Here is a 25,099-nt window from a genome sequence, read left to right on the forward strand (position 1 = left end):
GCTTGTGAAGCTCGCACACAAGAATTTCACTCACATGTGCTGTACCAATGTACCTGCACATGTGATGTGACAATAAAAGTGATTTGATTTGATTTGAGATATTGATGATTCAAAATGTTCACAATTTTACATTAAGGAACGTTCCACAATTTCTTGATGCAGTTTTGGCTTACTGGTGAACCGCTATCAACCTAATTAGTTGCAAAATGTTCTTCCAGCGGTTTCTTTTATTACCACTTGTTTTTCCATCCGTTTACTGTTCCGGAACTAACTTTTTTGAGATGCTCTGCTGCGATCAAATTCAAAATAAACCAGTACTTTTTATGAGTTTTATTATGAATAATATGTGGGTATATGAGATTTTCAAATCACTGCATTCTATTTTTATTCACATTTTATCCAGCATTGCAGCTTTTAACATTTACTAATAAAAATCCTTAAAGCATTTTTGCCTTTTTTTTCTTTCTTTTTTTTTACCATTGCTCCTTTAGCTCATAGAAATTGCACAGAAACTGCACTTTAAATGCGTCATAGCTGGTCCAAATGTTTCAGGTTGTAAACACATTGATAAGCATATTTGGACAATGTTCGTAAATTTCAGATGAATACTTTCACATGCTTTACCTTACTGTGAATTTTGAACTGATGTTCATGTCAATTATTTTCCCTTTTAATGCATTTTTCAATGCATTGTTGGTCTTGAAAGTTCTATCAGAAAGATTATTTAGTAGCCTAAAGTGAACTGCCTGCAGACATCACATGCAAAACCATTTGCAATGTTAATGCTGCTTATTGGTCGTCAGCATCAGAACATATACACCCACACATGCTACTGAACACAATGAAACAAAACTAGACCAGCAACTTTTTTGAAACTGGAGTTGTAAGATGAATTAGCAAGTTTAAGGCCATTTGCAAAGTTCTCTTGGCTCTAAATATGAACTATTTTTGTATTAGTCATCGTGTACCTTCTGCTTTAATAAAGTTTGACTCAATCACAATAAATCTAAATCAACACAGCAAAATCTTTTGAAACAAAGGTCAGCTGTGCTGTGTCATGAGATGTTTCATGTGCTGTTTAGCTGTGTTAGTTCCACAGACACAGATGAAAGAGTGAAAATGGAGGAATCCAAGCGTGTCAGAGTAGGCGGGTCCGAACATGTCTGCTGTCCTCAATCGATTCGTTGTTGTGATGTTACTATTGAGTTTCTATTGAGCCAAAATTAGCGTCCGCTTCCTACTTACTCAGAAACACAGATTTTCTGGGACAAATTTGGAACTTTTGACTGAGTTTTAGAGTGTGTTGTGCTACTTAACACACAACAGAGTGCCTCACTTTCTTCTATCATTATACCAAACAGGGTCATAAAGCCAGTAAGAAAATTGTACGCTTGCTAAAACCACCATATTCATTTACAATAAAGAGCCAACACAGCATCCTAGCTACAGTGTGTAGCATGGAGAGTAGAGACTCATAGAATAAGTATATGAGATATAATAGTTTCAATTGCTTATAATTGTTTTTACTGCATCTTTAACAACAGACCCACACTCTGTCTGCTTCTTTCTTCCTTAATTATAGATGGTGCTCAAATTTTCTTCATCCTGTCATGTGCTGCCATTCTTGTGGCAACGTTCTCCTTCATCGCAGTCATCGCCTGTCACCCTCATCTTCACAGCAAACTTAAGGTACACATGTTTGTGGTTCATTAACCACATATTAACAAGATAAAGGCACAATGCAAAACCTTCAAAAACCTTAAGGGCCATATTAGTAAATGATTATAAAATTGTGTACTTCATCAATACTGTGTATCCCACTGGTTAGAGTTTAAGCAAATAGCCTGTTATCCTAGTTTTCAGTAGCTCAATGAGTGCCAGTGATTGCAGTTAATTGCTGTGTATGACCACAAGGAGGCTGCCTATTTCCAGAAATAAATCACACTTGAACAACAACAAACTATAAACCACATAAGCTCAGATATTTGAACCTACTTAACTGTGACACTGCATTTTTATCTAAAAGCAACTTTGAAGCTGGCTGATGTTTTTCTGGTAAATGTCATTTTGCAGATTGCTGCTTCCAGTAATGCCGTATTTCTGAAGAACCAAGAATCTGATGGTCAAAGCTTAATTCTTTTAAAGCTCTCCAACATTGAGAAAGCAGAGAAAGAGCCACTCCTGTTGCAATATGGGACTCAAGGCCGCTCTTAACCAGCACACTGCTTCTCTTTCTGCCCTCTTATTGTGGCTGCATACACATGTGTTTGGCAAAGAAAAATCTAAAACTACTAATAACTGTGACCCTGCATATCTTGCATGTGTGATTATAGATATATTTTGCTAATATGTGCATGATCAAGTAGCTTGATATGGTATTTTGAAAAAAGAAGAAGAAATAAAGTGCCTGTATGTATTTAGAACTATTCTCTAAGCTGGGTTAATTGGTGGTTTCACCGCAAATGTTCAGTAGGCTAATAGGTCAAACTCTGCGTTTGTCATAAAATAATGATGGCGATCAACTGATGAGTCACAGAACTCAGGTTGACATTCAAATAAACTCATAAAAAATTAACAGCTCAAGCGCAGGTCATGTTTAAACAATGAGTGTTAATGATCATGCTGTGAATGGATTGGACCACTCATTTATTCCATGTTTTTAATTGATGTATGAATCGAGGCATTGCGTCGGTGTTACTTTCCAGAAAAACAATTAAATATTTGTTTTGACCTTCATCTTGCACTCCTAAACGCTGAGGCACAGCTGCACAAGATACCTTTTTTTGCAGAGAGCTAATACTCGACTCTGTCCTATCATGCCTGATGCTCTGGTTCACAATTCAAATGAGCATATTTATCTGAACAACTTCTACTTTGAACTTTACAGAAAGTACATGTGAAGCTCTTTATCTTTTATAAACCTTGTGTTTTGTATCAGTTATATTGACACAATTCAATGTACTATGAATGAATGTTACATTGAAATTTGGGTCATGTCATGAACATGAACTGAATTTCAATAAGGTTGTGGTAGGTAACATGTTTTTGGTGTCACTGGACAGGAAATCAACCTGTTCATCCATTTTCTTTCATCTAACCAATTCAAGAGTTTCTATCACAGCTGTCTTAGGGCAATAGGCAGGCAACACCCTGGACAGGTTGCTAATCTGTCAGCTGCTGCAGTGCTAACACAAAACACATCACTCACGGTCACACCTATGGTCAATTGAGAATCACCAATTAACCTAATGCCATATGTGTCTTTGTACTGTGGGAGAAAGCTAGAGAGAAACTGTCACGGCTGGCGAGGCAGGCCGTGTGGAGGTGAGGTAAGGACCCAAATGCAGGCACTGACGTAGATGCAGAGATTGAGCTTTATTTTGTGAGGTGAACACAATACAGGAGGAACGGAGAAGGGCATACAGATAAACCTAAACTGAGAAAACTAACAAAACTGACCTGAAACTATCATACGGCAGAAACACAGGGAGTCTCGAGGAGACAACGCAGACGGAGCAGCAACAAGCAGGAGAAAACACAGGGCTTATATACACACAGGGGCAAACCGGGAATGGGATACAGGAGGTGACAGGCTGACGAGACAAGGACCTTCAAAATAAAACAGGAAATACAACAGGTATGCACAGACACGAGAATTAACACAAGACATGGCAACAGGGAGGGAGCACAAAGACACGGGACCAGGCAGGCAGAGAGACAGAACAAAAGGAGCTCGAAATACAAAACAGAAACTAAACCTGAGAACAAGAAATTCCTAACAAGAATAAACCTAAAACATAAGATAATAATCAAAACCAAAACCACTGAGTCCACAGACAGACCATGAGAGTAACCATGTAAACACGGCGAGAAAATTCTAACTCTATACAAAAACACATTTTTCGATACTCTTGAGTTGGTCTTCAAGAATCATTCTCTAGGTTTCTTGAAGGACATTCAAAGCCAGGTCAACACCTGAATCACATGATTAGTTTGTTACCAGGCCTCTGGAGAACTTCAGGACATGTTGAGGAGCTAATTTAGCCATTTAAATCAGCTGTGTTGGTTTAAGGACACATCTAAAACCTGCAGGGACACCGGCCCTCGAGGCCTGGAGTTGCCCACCCCTGTTCAAAGCCCTTCTTTAGCTGTTGGGTGCCTTTTGTTCAGTTCTGTCAAGATGATCCCAGGCTGCTTCAATAATGTTGAGGTCCGGGCTCCGGACTCTGTGCTTCCAACCCATCTTACAGATGGCTGTAGACACTCACTGTTGTACAGCTCTCTGACGTCCTGCATATATATTAATGACAATTTGATCTGTTTCCTTTCTGTATGAATGACTTCTTTACAGCCTTCCAAATGTATCTCTGGGTCCTCTTTTAGGTCTTTGCTCAGTTTTTGTCATATTTTTAAGGACATAACATTTAGTTCTTGATAGTTTACTTTTTCCTTTGTCTTCCACTTATTTGCTTTACCTCCAGTTTTAAAATGAGAAAACTGGACAAGTGAAGAACTGCTGCAAAGAAAAGTGGGCCAAACTTCCTAACAATGTGAGAAAGTCATACAGAAAACCATTACTTCATTAGCTTGTACCAGTGAACCATGTGGTGAGGTGTACTTAGTTTAAAACACACAGTGCTATTTTATTAAATAAATAAATACCTAATATAACACGTCACATCTTATTCATCTGTCTTTAAGCAGTTGTAGAACCTGGTATGGACCAGATTTGTCACAGCCGAGCAGGCCGGTGTGTTTGAGGTGTGGACAAAAATGCAGACACGGGAGACAAACGAAGTGTAACAAAAAGCGAGTCGTTTGATTGCTATGATGTCAAAACAAGGCAAGGCAAACTGGAGAAAAAGTAATCTGGAAACCTAAACTGAGAAAAACTAAAACATGAAAACTGTGACATGAACAGGGCCTGAACTGGAACATGAAAAACTCTAACGTGAGATAATCAGGGCGTGAGGACAGAAGGGTAATGAGGGAAGTGGAAACACCTGAGGAGACACAGCTGACACAAATGATCATGACGCCACAGGGAAAAGTAAAACCCTAACACACGAAACATGGAACCACCAGGCCTTTCAAAATAAAACAGGAAGCATGGAAAGACGAAGACGTAATAACACAAGCTTGACAACATGAAACACACAGACAAGAAACATGACAGACTCGGTAGACATGAAGCACAGGGAGATGCAAGCATGGGCATAACTAAACGTTAAACAAAGAGGAGAAGACTAAATAATAGCACAAGAACAAGAACTAGCATTTTTACAATAACGTAAGAAAATCCAAAATAAACTCAAGACACTGGGTCACGGACCCGAACCCTGACAGATTATTTTCGAGTGTGTACTAATGTGCAATATTTTAGAATAAAAAGAGGATGTACTTTGTTTATCATATGGCTCTAGACTCAATCGCCTCCTCTGGTTTTGTTTTTAGGCTTAGCTCACGAGGCTTGAGACAAGTTCTTTCAAGCCAGATCTAGTGAGCATAGCAAAAACTTGTTTAAAAAGCAGAGTAGTGATACGGCATGGTTAGGCAACAAAAGACCTTCACCTGGAAAGGCAGGGTTTGAGTCCTGTGTAAAACCAGAATGCAGGTTTGTTTGTTTTCTCTTCATTACTGATTAAGCCATTACCCAGTTGTTGTTGAGAAATCAATAACACAAATATGAATGTGGTGTCATCAGCAGTTACTGAGGTAATGACTGACCAGTCCTCCACAGAGCCATATTACCTTCTTTTAATAAAACTTTATCATAACCAAAACAAATCAAAATTATTTAAATTCAACTTTGTGATAGAAACACAAAAATATAAAGCAATATTGTTTCTAATTACTGCAAAATGAAGCATCAGCCTGAGATGAAAGAAAGGATCAATTCAAATTCAGTAGAAAAACAGGAAGAGTTGTAAAAGTTAACCTTACATAAAGTCTTTGAATCTTTTCTAACTCCTCTGGCATCAGTCACGTTATTTTTATTCAGTTTTTTACCTTGATGGTGTTTAATGATAGTGTGTTCTCTGTTAGAGACGTCAGCATTATTAATTGTGAGTGTTTTGATGAATGCTGGTTGTCAAAGACACTGCGGGGAGATGCAGATGCTAAGATGAATATCAGGCTGACCTTGAGCTAAAAAAAAGTTAACGTCTGCAGCTGTTCGCATTTTTTAAGAGAAAAATCTGTCATTAAATTTCAGCTCTGTTATATTCACTCATATCTACTGAAACCAACGTTTGAGGTTTGGATGTGGTAATGTAAACATATGAACATATATGTAATATACATACAGTATGGATCATATCACTGATGTGTAAAAAAAAACTTTAATGACTTAATTAGACATGTGGGACTTGCTTTTTGTTTGTTTTTGCTTCTTTTCTTCTCTTTTCAAATTTCAAACTTTGATTCTTTTTTCATCACCATCTTTTTGTAACTTCAAGGTCTGCGTTTTAGCTGCTAGAGTGACCAAAGAGTGAATTGCTAAGTTATAAACTAACACGACGAAGCTTGATTGGCAAGGTGCCATAACTGATATGGATGCATGCACAGATGCAGGCATGGTAAAATACAAAGAAACCAACAGAAAGCAACGAAAAATAAAATAAAATTCCCCTCTCGTCCCTGCGGGCGGTCTATCCTTCAAGCTCAGGTCCTCTATCAGAGGCCTGGGAGCTTGAGGGTCCATTGCAGTATCTTAGCTTTTCCTAGGACTGCGCTCTTCCAGACAGAGATCTCGGAAGTTGTTCCTGGGATCTGCTGGAGTCACTCCCCTAGCTTGGGGGTCACTGCACCAAGTGCTCCGATTACCATTTAGACCATTGTTACCTTCACCCTGCACATCTTCTCGAGCTCTTCTCTGAGCTCTTGTTACTTCTCCACTTTTTCGTGTTCCTTCTTTTTGATGTTGCTGTCATTCGGTATCGCTACATCTATCTCTACGGCTGTCTTCCTCTGCTTGTCTACCACTACTATGTCCGGTTTGTCCATTTGTCCACCAGATTGTCCGTCTGTATCTGGAAGTCCCACAGGATCTTACCTCAGTCATTCTTGACCACCACTGGGTGCCTCTTCCATTTTGATTTCAACTTCCAGGCCATATTCTGCATAGATGTTCCTGTATACTATGCTGGCCACTTATTTATGGAGTTCCATGTATACTCTGCCTGCTAGCATCTTGCATCCTTCTGTTATGTGCTGGATTGTCTCAGGGGCATCTTTACACAGCCTGCACCTGGGGATAATGGACTTCAATCTGTTGGCCTTATAACCCCTCCCTGATTGATGGGCAGCAATAGTTGTTTCTACTAGGATCCTTGCTGATGCTTTTCCTCCTTGGCATTGTGTTACCAAATACCTGAATGCTCCAGAGCAGCGAACTGCAAAAGCTTCTGCTTTCATAGAAATGGCCACACTTTCTGATGATCAGTTAATCAAGTGGATTCATCAAGCAGCATCTGGCTGATACTTACCCTCTTAATTCCTGTGGAAGCAGGAAGGGTGTACTTAGTTTTTACACACTGCTTCTGTGTGTCTATTACATTTTTAAGACCTGCTAAGAACCAGCTTATTTTTATTATGTCCTGAACCTTTAAGGGTTTGCTTTCTTTTGACCAGCCTAAGCTTCTTAAATGCTTACCTCTCCTGAAAACAACCTGTGTGAATTATATAAATTATTCTTCGCTACTAATCCACAAGAGCACAGTTAATATTCCCATCTTCAAAGACCCTTAGAGTATAACAGGTTTTGACAATTCTTGGTTTTGAGAAATGCAAAAAATATTTTTCACCTGTCAAACTTAACCGATTGCTTTGTTTTGCTCAAGCTGGGCGGCTAAGCTAACATATAAAAAGATGGTATTCTATATGATTTCATAATTCTGGATTTTAGTGAAACTTAAACTTAAATAACTCAAATAATGAATGTGTGTCATGTAGTTTCAAGGCTGTGGCAGACTTGTCTAATAGAGTGTCCGTGATGTCACCCCTGACCTTTCTCATCTGTTAAGAGTTGCTAAATCCACCCGGGACATCTGTTGCTGTTTGACTGAAGCCATCGGAGTCTGTAAGACAGTAAGTCTGTCTTACTCGTGTGACGCCTAACAAACAAGATGGTTTTAAAACTGGCATATAAGATTCATATGATTTTTTTTAAACAGTCTCACAGAGAGTACTCGTGTTCACTTGTAAATTCATTCTGCAGGAATAATTATCTTTATTTTCCACATTTTCTGTACATGGTAAACATTTGGAAACACTTAGAAAACATTTAATGGCACTTCTATGAAAAGGCCACAGGACAAGGTGGAGAAAGCCTTACAAATGTGCTAAAAACAGACCACATTAAAAAAATACTTTTTTTTCTGGACAGAGACGTTACATAATGGAAAGTTACATTCAAATTTACATTCAAGCACATGTTATAAGGTTTTAATTTTTTTTTCACTCTTTGTCATCACAACACAGAAGCTGTGTGTATGTTTTCAAAATGATTCACCATTTCCTGTGATGGAAAAAGCCAGGAAGAGAGAACAGTGATGAGCAGCAGCACTGGTGACAGATATGCATCCCACTTTTGTTTTTCACTACGTAAGCTATAAAATGAAATCAGCAGCATGTCTTACACAGATTTATTTCAATCGCTGATGTGCTTCATCCATCAGTGCCACATGAAATATGGTCTTTGGGTTTTTCTGTTGTTGTTTTTTTAGTATTATCCCTTTAAAAGAGCCAAACATGTGAGGATCAGATTGCTGTTGGCTCAGTGCTATTGCTTGGTTAAAGAGGTGGCATAACATTAGCCACCCTTTTAATCTTTCCTCCTACACAGCACGCAACACTCGCTCACATGTTAATGGCAACGTCGGTCTGAACCTTAATGTGTTTGTCATACTACAAGTGTGCTGCACTAGAGTGGATTTTCTTTACTTCAGAGCTTCAGAGTGAGTGTGTGAGTGTGTGTGTGTGTGTGGAGGGGGGGGTCATTTTACGTCTTAGCACCAATACCTACGGCCTTATGTTAGTACGGCTGTTGAAGCCAAGTATCCTAATCGTGATGAAGAAACTGCTGTCACTAAGGAGCGCTCTAATTGCCACTGGAAACCGCAAGCAGAGGTGATTGTGATCAGCCTGGGCGAAACAATACACACTTAGATGTGTGGCCCTGAACGCTGGATCACACCAAACGGTCAAAATGTCACAGCTGTAATCTCAGGGGGTCTTTTTCAGAATTGGTTCAGTAATCTCAAAGCTGTAAATGTAAACCAGACTACGAAAAGCATCCAACTATAAAAAAATAAAATGAACAAGCTGCCTCACAGTATGAACAGACTACTTAAAATAAAAAAAAGTTGAATGGATGGAAACATTAACAAATCAAATGACAGGCTGAGAGGTTTTTTTAAGCGTTGGGCAACCTCTCCTGGCATATCTCCAAGGGCCGCTTGAACGCTCCCCTCCCGAAAACTTCGACGTTGCTCGCCAGCCAGGAGACGACATTCCCGGGGACGTACGAAGTGCAGTTGGCCATAGACTGGATCTCGACGGGCTTCAGAACGCGATCCCAAATGTTCACCTGACTCAGCTCGCCCACGAAAGCCTGTCCGGCATCAAAGCGCCCGCCCACCACGTCCTGGAAGAGCCATAAACAGCAGGATGTGAATTTGAACCGCATCGACAACAACATCATCAAACGTAATTACCTGTTCCAGTGCGGAGGAAGAACCAGTCAGTGGGAATGAACTGCTCATTAAACTTTTGTACTGTCTTTTAAAGTACTTTTGGACACGAGGTCAAGTCCTTTATCTGTTTTCTAAGAAATGTGTCATTTTGTAAAGACTTTATGTTTCATAATTTAGTAACACTAAGCAATCACGTGAGAGCATCATGGGTATTCATGTTGATTTGAACTTTAGATTCACGGTTAATATATTTGGTTTTTGTTTGGCTTTTATTGTTCTTCTAGCATTTGTAATCTTGATTATGTGTTCACTGAATGGTTGAATTCCTGATTTGATTAATTTATTATTTTAACAGAGGTTGAGTTTTTTTTTCTTGTGATATTATTGACTTTTTTCTTCTCTTTTAATTTTCAGTTTTACAGTTGTTTGTTTTTTGGTTCATGCCTTCATTTTTATTCTTTTAGTTCCCGCTGTGTTCCTTTGTCCAGCCCTCTGTGTTTATATAGTCCTGTTTTTCCTATGTCCCTTTTGGCAAAGCATCTATCATGCTTCCCTGTGTGCCACCTGCTGTGATCTCCTGTGGCTCGCCTTCAGTTATTTAAGCCTCTGCCTCACATTCAGATTCTCACTCAATCTCTCTCCCTTGACGGATAAACTGCTTGAGAAACAAAACTTAGGAAACGGATTTTAAAACTGTTGATTTCAAAATGAAAATATGAAAAATACTTAATATTTATTAGTCATATCTGGTAGAAAATTTGTGGTAGACAGATAAGAGTGCAAAGTCCTTAGACAAACAATTCTCCTGACCTTGGTCAAGCTGGTCCTTGTTACAGCTGAAGCACCTTTTCACACCATCTTCACACAATTTTGAGAAGCTTGACCTGAAGACCTGAAGCAATCATCTGACACAGTCATCTGTCTGCACTGCAGTTGCAATCCTTGTTAGGTGTAGTCTATAAAGTCCAGTGGTTTTATGTGTTTGCAATCAAGAGTATGATAAAACTACCAAGCTAAATTTCATGAATCCTATCGATCGATCCCCAGCTCACTCTGTCTTGGTTGTTGTGTTCTTGGGCAAGACACTTCACCTACCGCCTACTGGTGATGGCCAGAGGGGCCGATGGCAGCCTTGCTTCTGTCAGTCTGCCCCAGGGCAGCTGTGGCTACAACTGTAGCTTGCCTCCACCAGTGTGTGAGAGTGAATGAATAGTGGAATTGTAAAGTGCGTTAAGGGTCTCGAAAAGCACTATATAAATGCAATCCATTATTATTATTATTAAGATAGAGAACTGACATCAGCTTTAGTGATGTATGTACTCTTCTAGTCTTGAATCTGTATGATGTCAAAGACAGTGGATATACTAAATATGGTCATTTCAGACACACAACTCTGGCTGTGAGAATAGCAGTCCCAACCGATCTACTGTACAGAGTGCAAGGGGCAGCCATTCAGAAGAAAGCTGGCTTAAAAGGAGTCTGGTTATAAAGGGAGAGGAGTAAAAAGGCTCGTCTCAGGTAGAGGAGGAACTGAGGAGTTATTTTGTACTGTGAATCATGCAAAGCTACTCTAACAGAAACCAAGAATATAAATATGGAAGTGGAAATTAGGTTCCCTTCAATCACATAAATATTCTGCATGCTGCTATGTAAACTTTGATTAGCAGTGATTTGGATACCAAATGTTCCCTGCAGAACTGAACAGTAATATGATTTTTTTTAAAACGATAACAGCACTCAAAGACCACAAGCCTCAGCAAACGGCCATTCATGCCTTTTAAAGAGGGATCTGGATGCACACCAAATATTTAATGGCTTCTTCCCTCAACACGAAGTGTCACGAAAATAGACTGGGCAGGTTTTGTGTAAAGCCATTAAAAGGGACACAAACAAACGTCAATAAAAACATGCGTTATTACCTGCTTGGCAGAGGTAATAATACATTGATTCATTTAGCGACCTCAGCAGCTGTGGGCAGTGATACATTCACTGTTGTTTCTGTTAATTGTTTTATTCTGATAATCAGCCTGGATCTCATTTGTGCCGCTTTAAATCTGGGTAATTTTCTTCTTTCCATCTGCAATTTGCAGAGACACCTCATAAATAGTGCGTCTTATTAGTCGAAGCGCTTGGTACAGCATTTTCAAGTTATTTTCTTCTTGCAGTAATGGGAGCGTGTTGAGTTGAGTGCACATAGCTGCAACACATTCTTTTTTTGACGATGAATCTAAAAATAGACATTCATCAAAGATTTTACTGTATCATTTCACCTGCTCCTGCCCCAGGATGATCACTCCTCCAGGTTTGATGGGGTGCCAGGCTGCCAGGTTGTCACCAGCTCCCAGCTTCTCCCCGTCTTGGTAAGCCTCCCACTGACCATCTCGCGTGGTCCAAGAGATGCAGATGTGGTGCCACCTGCCGTCGCGAACCTCCAGGGGAAGCTGAGCAACCTAGGGTCAAAAAGACATTATAATTTTGAAACGTGTGTTTTGGTACAAATATGATTTTTACTAAATCACTATTTCAATCCGATTTAATTACTTGCCTTGTCATTAATGAGAAGCTCAATTGGGTTGTTGCCCCATTCAATCAGCACAATCTCATTTGCTTGCCCTGGTACACCGTAAGAAAAAGGCGTGCCTATGCCAGGGCTGGCGCTGGACTTGATCCACATGCAGAGAGTGAAAGCATACATCTCTGGCAAGCTCTTGGTGATACGGCCATACAGGTAATTGGTACGCTGGGGCAGGGACAGCTTAAACTGTTCTGGGGATATGAAGTCTCCTCCGCCTGTAATAAGATCGGCAGAAAAGACCCGTGGTGTAAGGAGGGAGAGGTGACCCATGAGGCTAATCTTCTCACCCGTTATTTCACCTTTGGTGATTCATAAGATCATCTTGACTATTCTGAGTGCAGAGGGCAGCAGCCTTTCTCCACTCTTGTAATTTTCCTTTCGTGTGGGACTATTCTCTGTGTAGTCATCCAATCTGTTAAATGGGCTGTATGTCATTGAAACCTATTTATATCTCAAAATAACATTTCCTCTTGATTTGTTCTCTACAGTTATTGTAATGTAAATATGTGAGTTTGTGCTTGGCTGTACCTTTCTCCAACTCATTGATCCTCTCTACCAATGCGTTTAGAGTGCTCTCTGTTTTCAGCCTGTAGGCAGCTGTGGCATTGGACAGCATGCTCTTTTCCGCCTCCAAGGTGCTGACTTTTTTCAGGAGCTGTTTCTCCAGTTCTCCAAGACGTTGCTGCAGCAGGTCACGGAGTTCACTGGGGAACGAGGCTCCAGATATGTTGGCCCTCATTTGCTGTTGCTAAGGAAGGATCAACATCACCAGTTATCATAAGCAGGATGTGCACTAAGCCCCCCTGAGAGCTGTGAGCTTCTGTGTGACTGATTGGCAGGTTTACAGATTGAGTTTAAATAAAAGTCTTTCAGTCAGTTTTCCTCTCCTGTCAGGAGAATCCACTCATTTATTTTAATGTGGGAGGCACATACTGGGCTTGAAACTGAGTATTTTCATACTGTGTGGTAGTCATGGTAAGACTAGGAACAAAAGACTATTCAATTTATTGAAAGCAAAGTGAAGGCAGGTCACACGAGAAATTAACCAGTTAGCTGTATAATCTCTTCCCACATACTGTTTTGATTCTCCACGATAAACTCAGTAACAATTCTTAGAAGTCACTCTCTGCTTTTGTGCGAATCGACAGTTTGTTTTAATCCCCTTAAATCCGTAATCCGTAAGCAAACCAGGTTTTTAGGTTCGGGCTTTGGCACAATGCTTTGCGCAATGACTCTTACCTCAAGGTTTTCCAGTCGGTCCTTGAGCCCCTGCATGGTTTTTCCAAGATTGTCGATAGTTTCATTTGGATCCCCGGGAACGTCCCCCATCGTGTTTTGTTTGTCTTTGCCCCATGTTCCCCCTTTGTCGTACTTTCTATCGGTGGTTGCTGACGCGCACAGAGACAGCTTGGTGGTAAGCTCGTTGATGGTGCCAATCTGTTTGGAAATCGTTTCTTTCTGTTGTAAAATCGTCTCCCTTAGCTGCATGACCGTGTTTCTGAGCTCTTCTTCCTGACCCCCGGCATTTAACTCGGGTAGCAAAGTCACAGGGCAACTGGCATCGCCCGTGAGGGGTATTGCCCGGCAAATGTAGCGCTTTCCATCGTCCGCCTGCCTGTTTGTTAGCTGACCACATCCCAGAGCACAAAGACATAACATCCCGGACAAGAGTGAAAACATACCGGCGGCTTGTGTCGCTCAGAGAGGTCAAGAAAGAGGTGAAAACCTCACAGCTAAATTCTCAGCACTCCAACGCGAGCCCGATGTTGAGTTCAGTGCGTAAAAGTGTACTCCAAACGGGTCTGCGTAAAAAGCATCATGTATAACTATCTTTACAAAGTAGCGACATGATGTCCGACCGGCAAAATCAGGAGTGGAAAATGCGATCAGGGGAGTGTAAGCCCATTAATGTGGCTTGTGATAACGGAACTATTCCTGGCACGAACGGAGCTCACAGTGTGGTGCTGATCAGACAGCTCCTCTCGATAAAGAGGATTACCAAAAAAAGGTGTCTGTGAAAAGTCCTGGATGTGTTGTAGTAGGCTGACGTCACCGAGTCTAGGCTTAAATGGTGATTTGTTGAGCTGATTAAGACTCTAAGACTCGAAGTCGTTGTCGGAAATTGATAGGATTGAAAGGTGTGGTCGATTAGAAGGCGTGGTTATTTTCATACGGATGCCTTCCAACACGTTATCATGCTTTATTTTTTACCCGGTTCCCATCCCCAGACATATGTGTGAGCGTGCGCTGTATGTGGTAGAATTTGAGGTATATGGATAATAAACAATAGAATAACTTCAGAACACATTTATGGAAGTCCTGCAATAAAATCAATAAAAAAAATTTAAAAAGAAGAAGAATCGATTTGAGTTTGGATGCACAAATTTTTCAAACATTGCACCAACACACAATTTAGCAACTGAATTGCAGCTGCGAAAAAACATAACAAATGATTCCCAATGCAGGTGAGTCTCTTCAATAAAGCCAATGGTGGAGAAACAGGATGTGGTGGTAAACAATTAGCAACAGTTGCCTGCCTAGTTGCAAAAGGTCAATAAAGCCTGTTGTGCTGACTGGAAGGCCTACCACTGTGCTTTGAAGATGGCATCCAACCATGATCCAAACCACAAAGTCAATCAAAGCTGTTTTACACTAGGAGATGATCAAATGGAAGCAGTGCTGAGCAAAAACTGTTCAACTCTGGGATTTAAAACAGCAGAAATGAAGCTCGTGGAGATTTTGATTTTCTCCAAAGATATGATCAAAGACTTAGATAATTGCATGCAGAGTTGGTAAAAGACTAAACATTTTACAATTATTTTCATGTTAAATAAAATGAAGGCATCGCAAGCTGTCACGTCTGACTCATCACGCTCTCATTAGGAAGCACATGAATCAGAGAACTCGTGGCTGTCTTCCAGCCAGATTTGTGAAAAATTCTCATTAAGAGCAACAATTATTGTCACTCTTGGAACTTTAGTTGGAACAATTTTTAATTGCCATGCAAGCTTTAGTATAGTTAGGGGCAACATTACAACATACAGTACATAAGTACGGTTAGATATAGTCAGGTTTCCAACCAAGAGGCAACTTAACGTTCAAAAAATCAACATGGAAGTGAAAACTGTGGAGAAAAAAATAAGTGTGGTACCCGGATTGTTCTGTTTTTTGTCTAGAACATTTTTTAAATCACTGGGCTTGATCCTCTTCTTTCTTTTCAATAAAACATCTAACACCTCAGACATTTGAACCGTGTCACGGAGGTTTCAACCAGTCCAGACACAGCTTCTTTTTATAAGGGTTCATAGGCCATAAAAGTTAGAACTCACTGGTTTAATATTATTAAAGCAATTAAAGTTTGATACTTGGCACCTTTCGTAGTTTTAGTTCATGTCAGTGCAAAGCTCAGCAGGACGATGGCCCCAAAACCTTCAGAGAATATTACTGCAAATCTGTTTGATGATTTAAGCAGTAATGGACAGCAGGGACTGACCATCAACGCTGTTAGTTTGCCCATGGGGTTCAGTTGCTTGTGCTCGTGCACACGTCTTGATTAAACACAAACGCTTTAACGCTGACTCTCACAATCTACTTTGTGTTTACTATAGGATAAAGACATAACTCACCTACCGGCAATGGCCAACAAACTTGGGACGTCAGTGCTGTTACAAAATTATGATTTTCATTAACAAGCATATTCACCGTGGAGGAGATTCTGCTGTGAGTGTTTGCCTGTGTCACAGAGAACATGTGTCTTATTCATACAGACCTCAGGAGTGATTTTAAAAAAAAAAGAGTGAATGTCCACGGGCGCTTCAGATGCATGAATAGATTTTTGGGTATTGTTGATGATTCAGAACCAGTCTCAAGGAAAGTGCACTTCTTTCTATGGAAGAAATAATGCAGGGGCGATGCGGCTTCATCATAAGGGCATCACCAGTCGCTGCAGAGCACTGAGAAAAACACATATCTAATGGACAGATGAGTGGTTTTGGAAACCAGTGTGTCATCCACTCTTCCCTCTCAGGATAAAGCCCCCATCAGGGAGAGAAAGAAAAAAAAACACTGATGAAACAAACAGGACAGCGCAATAAGCCAGAGACAAACATCTTTTAGCAGATCATTATTACTTAGGGAACATAGAGTGCAAAGGAGAATGAGAAAGTCATATTATATGTCAGATTAACTCTTACATCATATGTGGCATTCAGTGAGAGGGATATCTCATTCTGCAGTCTTTGTGCCAGTGGCTCCAGTCTATGGAAGGAGGAGGAGGGCTGTGAAGGAGGGAATTAAAACCCATTAGCAAAGCTTGTGGGTAGGACACATGCTTGATAGATTATGCAAGATAAATAATGATCATCTTTCAACCAGACTTCATTATTTCCAGAGCTATTAAAACAAGCATTATGAAAAAAAAGAAAAGAAATCTCAAGTCTTATCCCTACTGTCATTTGTGAACCACAAAAGCGTGCATGACAGCAACTTAATGTGGTCAAAATGAAAGTCGGGGGCTGTTTTAAAAATGATCATGAAAAGGTTACGTGCTCTGATCTCATAGAATAACTGTTTAGCTTGTGACTCGCTTCACAGAGTCAAGAGGATCAATGAACACTGTTAACATTCATTGCAAAATGTATAACTTTTTAAGGTGGCAAAGTATGGGGGCATCTTTAGTTTTTTAAATATATTTTGCTGGGAAAATGGGAAATAGGTGAAGGGAATACAGGCAAAAACAGAGTTTGTATTATTCAAATGAGCTTGAATGTCTTCCATTGAGAGCATTTCTATTGAGGCTTCGGTGAACAGGTGAGAGTTCAACTGAAGGGCCAGATTGATTTTTCATGTCAGTGTCAGGTCATTGCTGGATTCCCCCCCAGCAATGACCTGGATGGCATCACATTCACTTTACTTTGAGCACTGGTAATTTCAGAACATGGATAGACTCCAGAAACAGCTTCAGTAGGCTGCCATCTTGTGGTTAAAACAGCTCACGATAACTAACAAAAGCAACGCAAAGACATGGAACAAATTAGTCAATAAACTTAATTCAGATTAAATATCACTCCATCCCATGGCCAATTAAATACAATTCTGCATACACTAGTGATTAGTTATTAATATTATCTATTGATCTTTTGCTATGTAGAGCAATATCCCCCTGGACAACGTTTATTGTCCTCCAGCACTGCTACTGATGCAAAATCTGTTCAACTCCGTGTAAACACATCCCTTAAAACATTATTTTACTAACATTTGAAAGGCATCTACATGTGTGTTGGCTTTCCAAAATGCAAACTCACGACCTGTTATTAATTACAGTAGTTATTTATTGTATTGTATTGTCCCATCAGTATTGTGGAATAGCATGGCAAGCAGGTATCCACATAACAAAAAAAAAAGCTTCAAATTGCCTATTTTTAAAACGAAGTCATCAGTACAAACTTCTATTTTAAGTCCTCTATTAATGATTGCTTATATTTGAATATATATTGTTTGCACAAAGACCACGTATATTATATTTATTCAAGGTGAAACGTCTGCCCCACTGGGAAGCCTATTACCTCCAGGAACCATGTTACTTAGCCTACTACTTCCTCTACTGTAGAAGCCTAGGAGCCAGAAGACCATCGAAAATGAGGGTCTTATAGCTACTGTTTTACACTGTATATTCTTCCGCGGGTACTAGGATAACAGCTTTTCATTTAAAAAATGTATTATTATAGAGCTTAATAACGAATTTGTCACTATTATGCACATATAAATGCTAAACAGATATCATAATACCATATTTCATTGTTAAAAAAGAAGCTATAATATGCATTGCGCGGAGAGATATCACACATCGTTGGGCGCAAACGGGAGCGCGAGCACGGCGCATACAGGCGAGGGACAGTTTCCTGTCTGTGGCGTTTGGTAAGTGAAAGATTCGCTCTCTCTTACAAACTTTGTATAAATATAAGCAGTTTTGGGGAGTCTTAGATACTGGTGTTTTGGGGTAGGTTTTAGTTGAAGCAAATGTGCTTTATTTTTTTGTGGCTCTTGTTTATAGTCTCCTTAAAGGAGTTTAATGTTCTGGGATGCGCGAGCGCTTTCTTTCTTTAACGAAACTAGCTTAGCATTGCCGTTCGACAGCTGGTTCTCTAAAGTAAATGTGTATAAATTTGTGTTTCATTGAGTAAATCATTAAGATTGCAATGCGTCTTAACAAAACATTGGTTCCAGTTTTATGCCGAAACCCCAAGTTTGTTCATTTAAATTTTCAAACGCTATTAGAGTGCACAGAAATTGTGCTAGCTGATGCATAATGATGTCATCACTCTGCGCCCATTTATTGGCATGTTATTTATTATGGACGTTACCGGTTTGTTGGTGGGACGCAGCAGGTTTCCTGTTACAAACGAATTTTACCTGAATGCTCATCAGATACATCTTCTGTTTTTTTTTTTGCATGCAAAGATAAGTAAAGTAATTTATCTCCTCTTGCAGGTAGTGTACATGAGCTCAAAGTGATCGCGTAGACCTGTGCAGACTGCATCCCAGTCTGTCCGTGCTGCCACCATGGCCTTTGTACCCGCGCCCAGTCCCACTGTGGTGGACCAGACCACACTTATGAAGAAGTACCTGCAGTTTGTGGCAGCTCTAACAGATGCGAACACACGTAAGTTCATAAACCTTGCTGTGTATTTTTTGGTGTCAGGTGTTTGAAAAATCTGGAAAAATCTACTTAGTTTTAGAAAATATCTATTTGTTTTTGTGAGGATTACTGTTTCAAATGCAGATTTATTGTTTGAATAGCTGCATGTATTTTTAAGCCTCTAAACACATAAATGCCCTTATGGGTTTAAAAGGTTTTATCCAAATTGTTGGGATTTAGAGGCATTATCCAATTTAAGTATGGATACTTGGCATACATATTTAACGGTTATTAGGAGGAAGATGTGTGTGCATTAGTTTTTATTTTTATTTTTATAAAAGTATTGTGGACGTGTCAGTTGATTTTGGCCTTGTTCACTGATATTTGCCATTAATCAAAAAGAGAGTGACATTTACCAATGACAATAGTTAACGGTAATCAATTTTGCACAAGCTAAATGTTCATAGGTAATGTGATGAGGAGCTGAGCAACTTTAAAAGATTCAGTTATCTTATACGGTGCAGATTTCCTTGATTCCTTGTTTATAAAGAGCGAGATAGATGACATTAACAACAAAACCCTGAAATATCAGTAGCAGTGGCTGTTGGCGAAATTGTTACTTTAAACTTCAGGGTCCACCCAGAATTTTGCAATTAGTATATGAAATAATAAATGTACATATTTTTTGATGGGCAAGGGAATAGTTAATGTGAGAAAGGCACATTTCTTATGCACATTAGTTATTAGATGCAGCTCGTTACTCCTGTTTGGTGTGTCCAAAATTGCTCAGATGAGGTCCCTGTGCTTAGCATGAGCGATGTGATGAGAGCGATATGCTTTAGTCCAGTCAAAGGTACGTATGTGTGGGAGAGTGCTTGTGAGTGTGTGCGTGTGTGTCTGTGTGATTCTTGATGTACCTTTTGATTAGCCTGGACGCTGAAAGTAAAACTGATAAGATCTGAGAGCCCCTGCTGAGCACATGGAGATAACAATGACACCTGGAACTGTATCATTAGCAAGTTTGATTAATGGTGACACTCTTGTCCTTCAACTTCCAGCTGATGAAACTAAACTGAAGATGATGCAGGAGGTCAGCGAGAACTTTGAGGTGAGTTTGATGAATGTTTCCAATCTGTGATGGAGTAGATTCATTTTCTTTGTCTCTAAAGATAGATTATGGTGGATTTTTGGTAGTTTTTATGGATCTTACTAAAATGTAATTGTGTGAGATTTTGAGTGGTAACTGGAATCCTAACCTTAAAAATGTTGGTATTATAAATGTTGAGAATATTTGCAGAGATGAAAATGCTTTGATACAGGAAACTTTTGGATTTATACTTGTAATCTATTTGTGGCACCATTAGTAATGAGAAGTTATATCTGAGTTGGTTTTGGATGCATGTAGGTAAGCAAACTTTGAAAAAGGAAATCTCCAAATAACTGTCTATAACACAGTTTTGTTATTTAAAATTGACTTGCCTTCATATTTGTACTGTAAACAAAGACCCACAGATGGAATATAAAGTAAAGTATTGGTATAGGTAATATTGTCTATTAGCTTGGTAATGCAGGCTACACCAGAAGCCCTATTGGTCATTACCATGGGATGTTAGGTTATCAGATGAGAACTTCTAATGTATTAATATAAGCCTGCAGAAACACGAAAACGCTTGTAACAAAGTTGCTCTTTTTTTGTACTTGACTATTTCAGAATGTGACCTCTTCACCTCAGTACTCCACCTTCTTAGAACATATCATCCCTCGCTTCCTTACATTTCTTCAGGATGGAGAGGTGCAGTTTCTTCAAGAAAAACCAACACAGGTAACTTTAAAAAGATGTGTTATCTATCTAGATTGGTGTGAGTCTTTAACATACCTGTTGTAAAGGTGTCTGGTTTCTCTTTGTTATAATAGAACTAATATCACATCTTTTTGCTACATAAAGCACCACTTGATTAAATCAACAGGACACGGTTACTGAAATGTTAATCAATGGATAACTGAACTAGACCCATCAATTGGATAGCGGTCTCTGAGCTGTACTGTTAGCTAGCTGCATCTTTTGGTTGTTCTATGTAAACATTAGAAAAAGTTGCTCCTTCAGTGACCCTGAAGATGATGACTTGTGCCTACTTTTCAGTAATTGAGTCATGAGGTTTTGCTTAGAGCACCACAAGGCAAGTGTTTTTTAAATGCAGACATCTCTACAACTGATAACACCAAAGCTAATCAATTCACACCAAAACAATCTACATGGATGAACAGCAAAATGCACAAATTGAGTGACTGAGTTACTTTAACTTATTTCCGTTATATTCAGTAGTGTGCAGAAAAATCTACAGCTAATATCAACAAAGCTTATCACCTGACAGCACAACAGTGTAGAAGGATGAACAGAACCAGAGAAAGCTGCATGAATTGATTGAGTTACCCAAACTTACTGTTTAGCATGGATTTCCCCCCCTTACAGAGCTGTTAAATGTTTGTGGTACATTAGTCAATGAAATTCATTATAACACATCTAATGAATTTAGTGACTGTTGGATTTAATCAAAGTTGTATTATTGTAGGATATTTACCTTACAATATAAAGCACCTTGAGGCAACTGTTGTGATTTGACGCTATATAAATAAAATTGAACTGAATTGAATTGAAATGATATGAGTGTAATGAAGTTTGAATTCTTAATTTAAACGTGACTACCTGTTATTTATTTCATTTTATTTACATTTTTTAAGCAATTGCGAAAGCTAGTGCTGGAAATCATCCATCGCATTCCAACAAATGAGCACCTTCGTCCCCACACCAAGAACATCCTCTCTGTGATGTTCCGCTTCCTGGAGGTATGAACCCCTGTTTTCTTACAACATCGTGATTTTTTTTTTTATGGTTTTGTACCTGTCAGGTGCTTTAAAATTATATTGTCAATATTCTTACTGTAAATATTTTGCATCTTGATGTTTGATTTTTACCACTCACTGTGAATAGTAGGAATTAGTAATTTATCATATATGTAATTATGCATTGCACACATGAAGTCAGGTGGCTGCTTTTTATGTTTATATTTCCCCCTTTGTTTGTTTTTTTGTTTTTCTAGATTGAAAGTGAGGAAAATGTGCTGATATGCCTTCGCATCATTATTGAGCTACACAAACAGTTCCGGCCTCCAATCTCTCAGGAGGTGAGCATCTTTGTGTTCTGTGTTTAAAGTTTGTTGGGCATTGTAATGACAGTTGAGAAAGTGATGATGCTGATATTATGTGTGTCTTCAGTCTGAATTCTTAGTTAACTAATAATCAGTTAAAAAAAACCCTGATCATTGGTCATAATGATCGTGGCTCAAGAGTTGGCAGTTCGTCTTGTAATCGGAAGGTTGCCGGTTCGAGCCCCGGCTCCAACAGTCTCGGTCGTTGTGTCCTTGGGCAAGACACTTCACCCGTTGCCTACTGGTGGTGGTCAGAGGTAGGGCTGCTAAATTAATTGAATTTTAATCTAAATTACAATCTGGGCTTTCAACGATCATTAAAAATGACTGAGCCGATTATTAGCACCTCCCTCATACTTTACTCTCGCGCTGCTCCGTGTAACAAATCGAGCCACCTCTGCGTTTCGAACACGCGTCACATCAATTAAGAGGACCCGAGGGAAGCTCGGAAAGCTAAGCAGAAGTTATTTGGAGAGGAGAGTGACTGCCGTTGGTTGAAAAGAGAGGTAAAAAAAACAACCTTAAGTGGTGTGGAAACATTATGGGTTCACGGAGTCAGACGTAGATCAAGTAGACATAGTGTGTAAACTTTGGCACGGTGTCGTAGCTGCACCACAGAGCAACACTGCAAAGTTCACTAAACATAGATGTTTACATTTTTCATTTATTTTTTATATTGCAAACATTTGCACTGTTATCAGTATTTGCACACTATTTTATATTATTTTTTGACAATCTTTAAAGCCATTATTCAATACATTGTTATTGTTAAATAAATATTGTCAAATAATCGAGATCTCAATTTCAGTGAAAATAATCGTGATTATCATTTTTGCTTTTTTTATAAATGGTCATTAGATGTGATGAGTCATAATTAACAAATACAGTAAATACTTTATCTCTTAAAACACACAGTGATCAATAAAAATATGACTAGCAAACTAAACATGTTTAGAAGAACAAGACTTGAATGAGAGACAGCAGGGGCAGAAGTACTTGTGTAACCTTTCATGAAAAATAGAACATTTAAGTAGTTTGTGTGTATTAGATCAACATGTTTACTGTATTCTTCTCTTCCCAGATTCACCACTTTTTGGACTTTGTGAAGCAGATTTACAAAGACCTTCCTAAAGTTGTTGTAAGTAAAGGCTTTTCAGCAGGTGGTTTTGGGTATAGTGATAGTAAAAGTGTTGTTTCTGATGTGACTCTGTTTTTAGTGAAAGCACTTTTAAATTGCCATTGTTTTCTCTCACTGCTCGCCTTCCTTGCCACCTGTATCTTTATCAAGTCGTAATTTCCTTCTATTTCTACTTTCTTCTAGGCGAGGTATTTTGAGAATCCACAGGTGATAGCAGAGAACACAGTTCCCTCACCAGAAATGGTGGGGATGATCACATCAGTGCTGGTTAAGACTGCACCTGAGAGGGAAGATAGTGAAACACGAACAGTGAGCTAACCGCCCCTTTCTAGCTGTTGTTTCTACTTAATACTGTCTACTTTTTACAGTACTGCCTGCAGCCAGTGGAGGGTAGTAGTGCACTGTTTTGATACAATAAGAGCAACTGCAACAATACCATGATATAAAATGTATTAAATAATACATCGTGCTCTTATTTTTAAAGCAGCGACCTGTTTTACATTTTAGACACACAAGGATTCAGCATTATTAGAGTAATGAATTCTCTGCTCTGGGTAAACTGAACATTTATAAGCCATACAGTTTTGTCAGTTTAATCTGATGCTGCATATAATTTTTGTCTCGCTAGGAAACTTTGTCCATTATTAAATGTAAATTTCATAAACTCTTTTCTTTAAAATGAGTTCTGGTCTTCATTGGACAAAAATGACAGTGGAAGCATAACTCCAAAAATCTAGAAAATGTGAACGCAAACAGTAGTTGTTATTACTCCACTGAGCTATTTACCTCCTCTTTATGCAGCAGTATTGCATTTCCTGGAAACAGTTTTTATGTCCAGCTTTTGTGTCACTCAGGACTTAAATTTGTCCTTTTCTTTCTGCCTCAAGCACACCATCATCCCGCGGGGTTCTTTGTCTCTCAAGGTGCTAGCAGAGCTGCCTATCATAGTGGTGCTGATGTATCAAGTGAGTGTAATACTCTTGAACTTTTGTAATATACACATCTGTTCACACAGGAAAATAAGGCGACGTTGTTCCAGAATGAGGAAAAAAAGAATGAAGGTTGCTTCAAAATGGGACGTTTTCTTGCTTATAAAACATTTTATAATATATTATGTTTAAAACTTGTAATCTAAATGTAAAGGAAACACTAAATAACAGCAATGTATTTTTGGTATATACATTACAATGTGTATATCAAAATGTTGGAGGTTTTTTTTTGTGTAGTAACTCAGGTTGTATGTTTGCTCTGTCTCCTCAGCTGTACAAACTAAACATTCACAATGTGGTGTCAGAATTTGTGCCTCTCATCATGAACACCATCATGCTTCAAGTGTCTCCCCAGGCCAGGTAAAGTATATCCGGCTAAAAGCATCTATGTGAGCCGTGGGAGTGTATCTCAGATACGAGTTTGAGTAATAACATTTATTTCCAATTTACAGCCTTTGAAATGGGTTTGAGGAACTGATTTCATTTTCCTCCTTTTTTTTTCTTTCTTTTTTTTTTTTTGCTAATGCCAAGTTAGCTGACAGTGTTGCTTGGCTCTTTGCTTGCTTGCTAAAACCTACTTGGGGAAGGTAAAATTGTTTTTAAAAAATTGTTGTTTTAGTAAGATACGAGACCTTTCTGGGTGGGGAGAGGGTTTTGTTAAGCATTCTGAACAGAAGGGAAATGGAGCAGAATTAATTTAACACAAAATACCTGAGCAGTCTCTAGCAGATACAGAGAAACAGTTTCTGCTGTGACGCAAGCAAATAAGTCACCCTTGTAGAATTGACTCCCACGATTTTAACCTCTGTAATTACTGCAGGCATACATCATCATTAACACTGTCATCAGTGTTTTGATG

General features: G+C 39.1%; 3 protein-coding genes across 5 annotated transcripts in view; 2 read left to right on the top strand and 1 right to left on the bottom strand.

The window, feature by feature from the left end:
• tmem130 (transmembrane protein 130) overlaps positions 1 to 2,303 on the top strand; it is an 8,502-nt gene extending 6,199 nt beyond the window's left edge. For both annotated transcript variants that reach the window (XM_005721706.1, XM_005721705.1), the window contains 2 exons: positions 1,583 to 1,689; positions 2,074 to 2,303. In XM_005721706.1, the coding sequence (XP_005721763.1) occupies positions 1,583 to 1,689; positions 2,074 to 2,214 (248 nt within the window). In that variant the 3' untranslated portion in view covers positions 2,215 to 2,303. The remainder of the gene's footprint in view (positions 1 to 1,582; positions 1,690 to 2,073) is intronic.
• Positions 2,304 to 8,216: 5,913 nt separating this feature from the next.
• nptx2b (neuronal pentraxin IIb) lies at positions 8,217 to 14,296 on the bottom strand. Its single transcript, XM_005721707.1, has 5 exons — positions 13,510 to 14,296; positions 12,799 to 13,018; positions 12,241 to 12,485; positions 11,966 to 12,145; positions 8,217 to 9,646 (listed from the first exon to the last, which is right to left on the bottom strand). The coding sequence occupies exons 1-5, from the start codon at positions 13,948 to 13,950 to the stop codon at positions 9,416 to 9,418; spliced, it is 1,317 nt and encodes a 438-aa protein (XP_005721764.1). The 5' UTR covers positions 13,951 to 14,296; the 3' UTR covers positions 8,217 to 9,415.
• Positions 14,297 to 18,137: 3,841 nt separating this feature from the next.
• Positions 18,138 to 25,099, top strand: part of trrap (transformation/transcription domain-associated protein) — an 81,717-nt gene continuing 74,755 nt past the window's right edge. For both annotated transcript variants that reach the window (XM_005721708.1, XM_005721709.1), the window contains exons 1-10: positions 18,138 to 18,186; positions 18,760 to 18,931; positions 19,966 to 20,015; positions 20,619 to 20,729; positions 21,647 to 21,751; positions 22,006 to 22,089; positions 23,195 to 23,251; positions 23,435 to 23,560; positions 24,139 to 24,216; positions 24,512 to 24,600. In XM_005721708.1, coding sequence (XP_005721765.1) covers positions 18,832 to 18,931; positions 19,966 to 20,015; positions 20,619 to 20,729; positions 21,647 to 21,751; positions 22,006 to 22,089; positions 23,195 to 23,251; positions 23,435 to 23,560; positions 24,139 to 24,216; positions 24,512 to 24,600 — 800 coding nt within the window. In that variant the 5' untranslated portion in view covers positions 18,138 to 18,186; positions 18,760 to 18,831. The remainder of the gene's footprint in view (positions 18,187 to 18,759; positions 18,932 to 19,965; positions 20,016 to 20,618; positions 20,730 to 21,646; positions 21,752 to 22,005; positions 22,090 to 23,194; positions 23,252 to 23,434; positions 23,561 to 24,138; positions 24,217 to 24,511; positions 24,601 to 25,099) is intronic.

The sequence above is a fragment of the Pundamilia nyererei genome, unplaced genomic scaffold (assembly GCF_000239375.1).
Source record: "Pundamilia nyererei isolate P.nyererei 1_Seehausen unplaced genomic scaffold, PunNye1.0 scaffold00005, whole genome shotgun sequence".
NCBI classification, from domain to species: Eukaryota; Metazoa; Chordata; class Actinopteri; order Cichliformes; family Cichlidae; genus Pundamilia; species Pundamilia nyererei.

Bases quoted from the DNA above. Each gene is read 5' to 3' on its own strand.
- nptx2b (XM_005721707.1), bottom strand. From the start codon at position 13,950: ATGTTTTCACTCTTGTCCGGGATGTTATGTCTTTGTGCTCTGGGATGT. The intron at 12,146-12,240 runs GCAAGTAATTAA...TTTTGACCCTAG, and splicing joins AGCTTCTCATTAATGACAAG to GTTGCTCAGCTTCCCCTGGA. The intron at 9,647-11,965 runs GTGAAATGATAC...TGGCTCTTCCAG, and splicing joins TCATCCTGGGGCAGGAGCAG to GACGTGGTGGGCGGGCGCTT.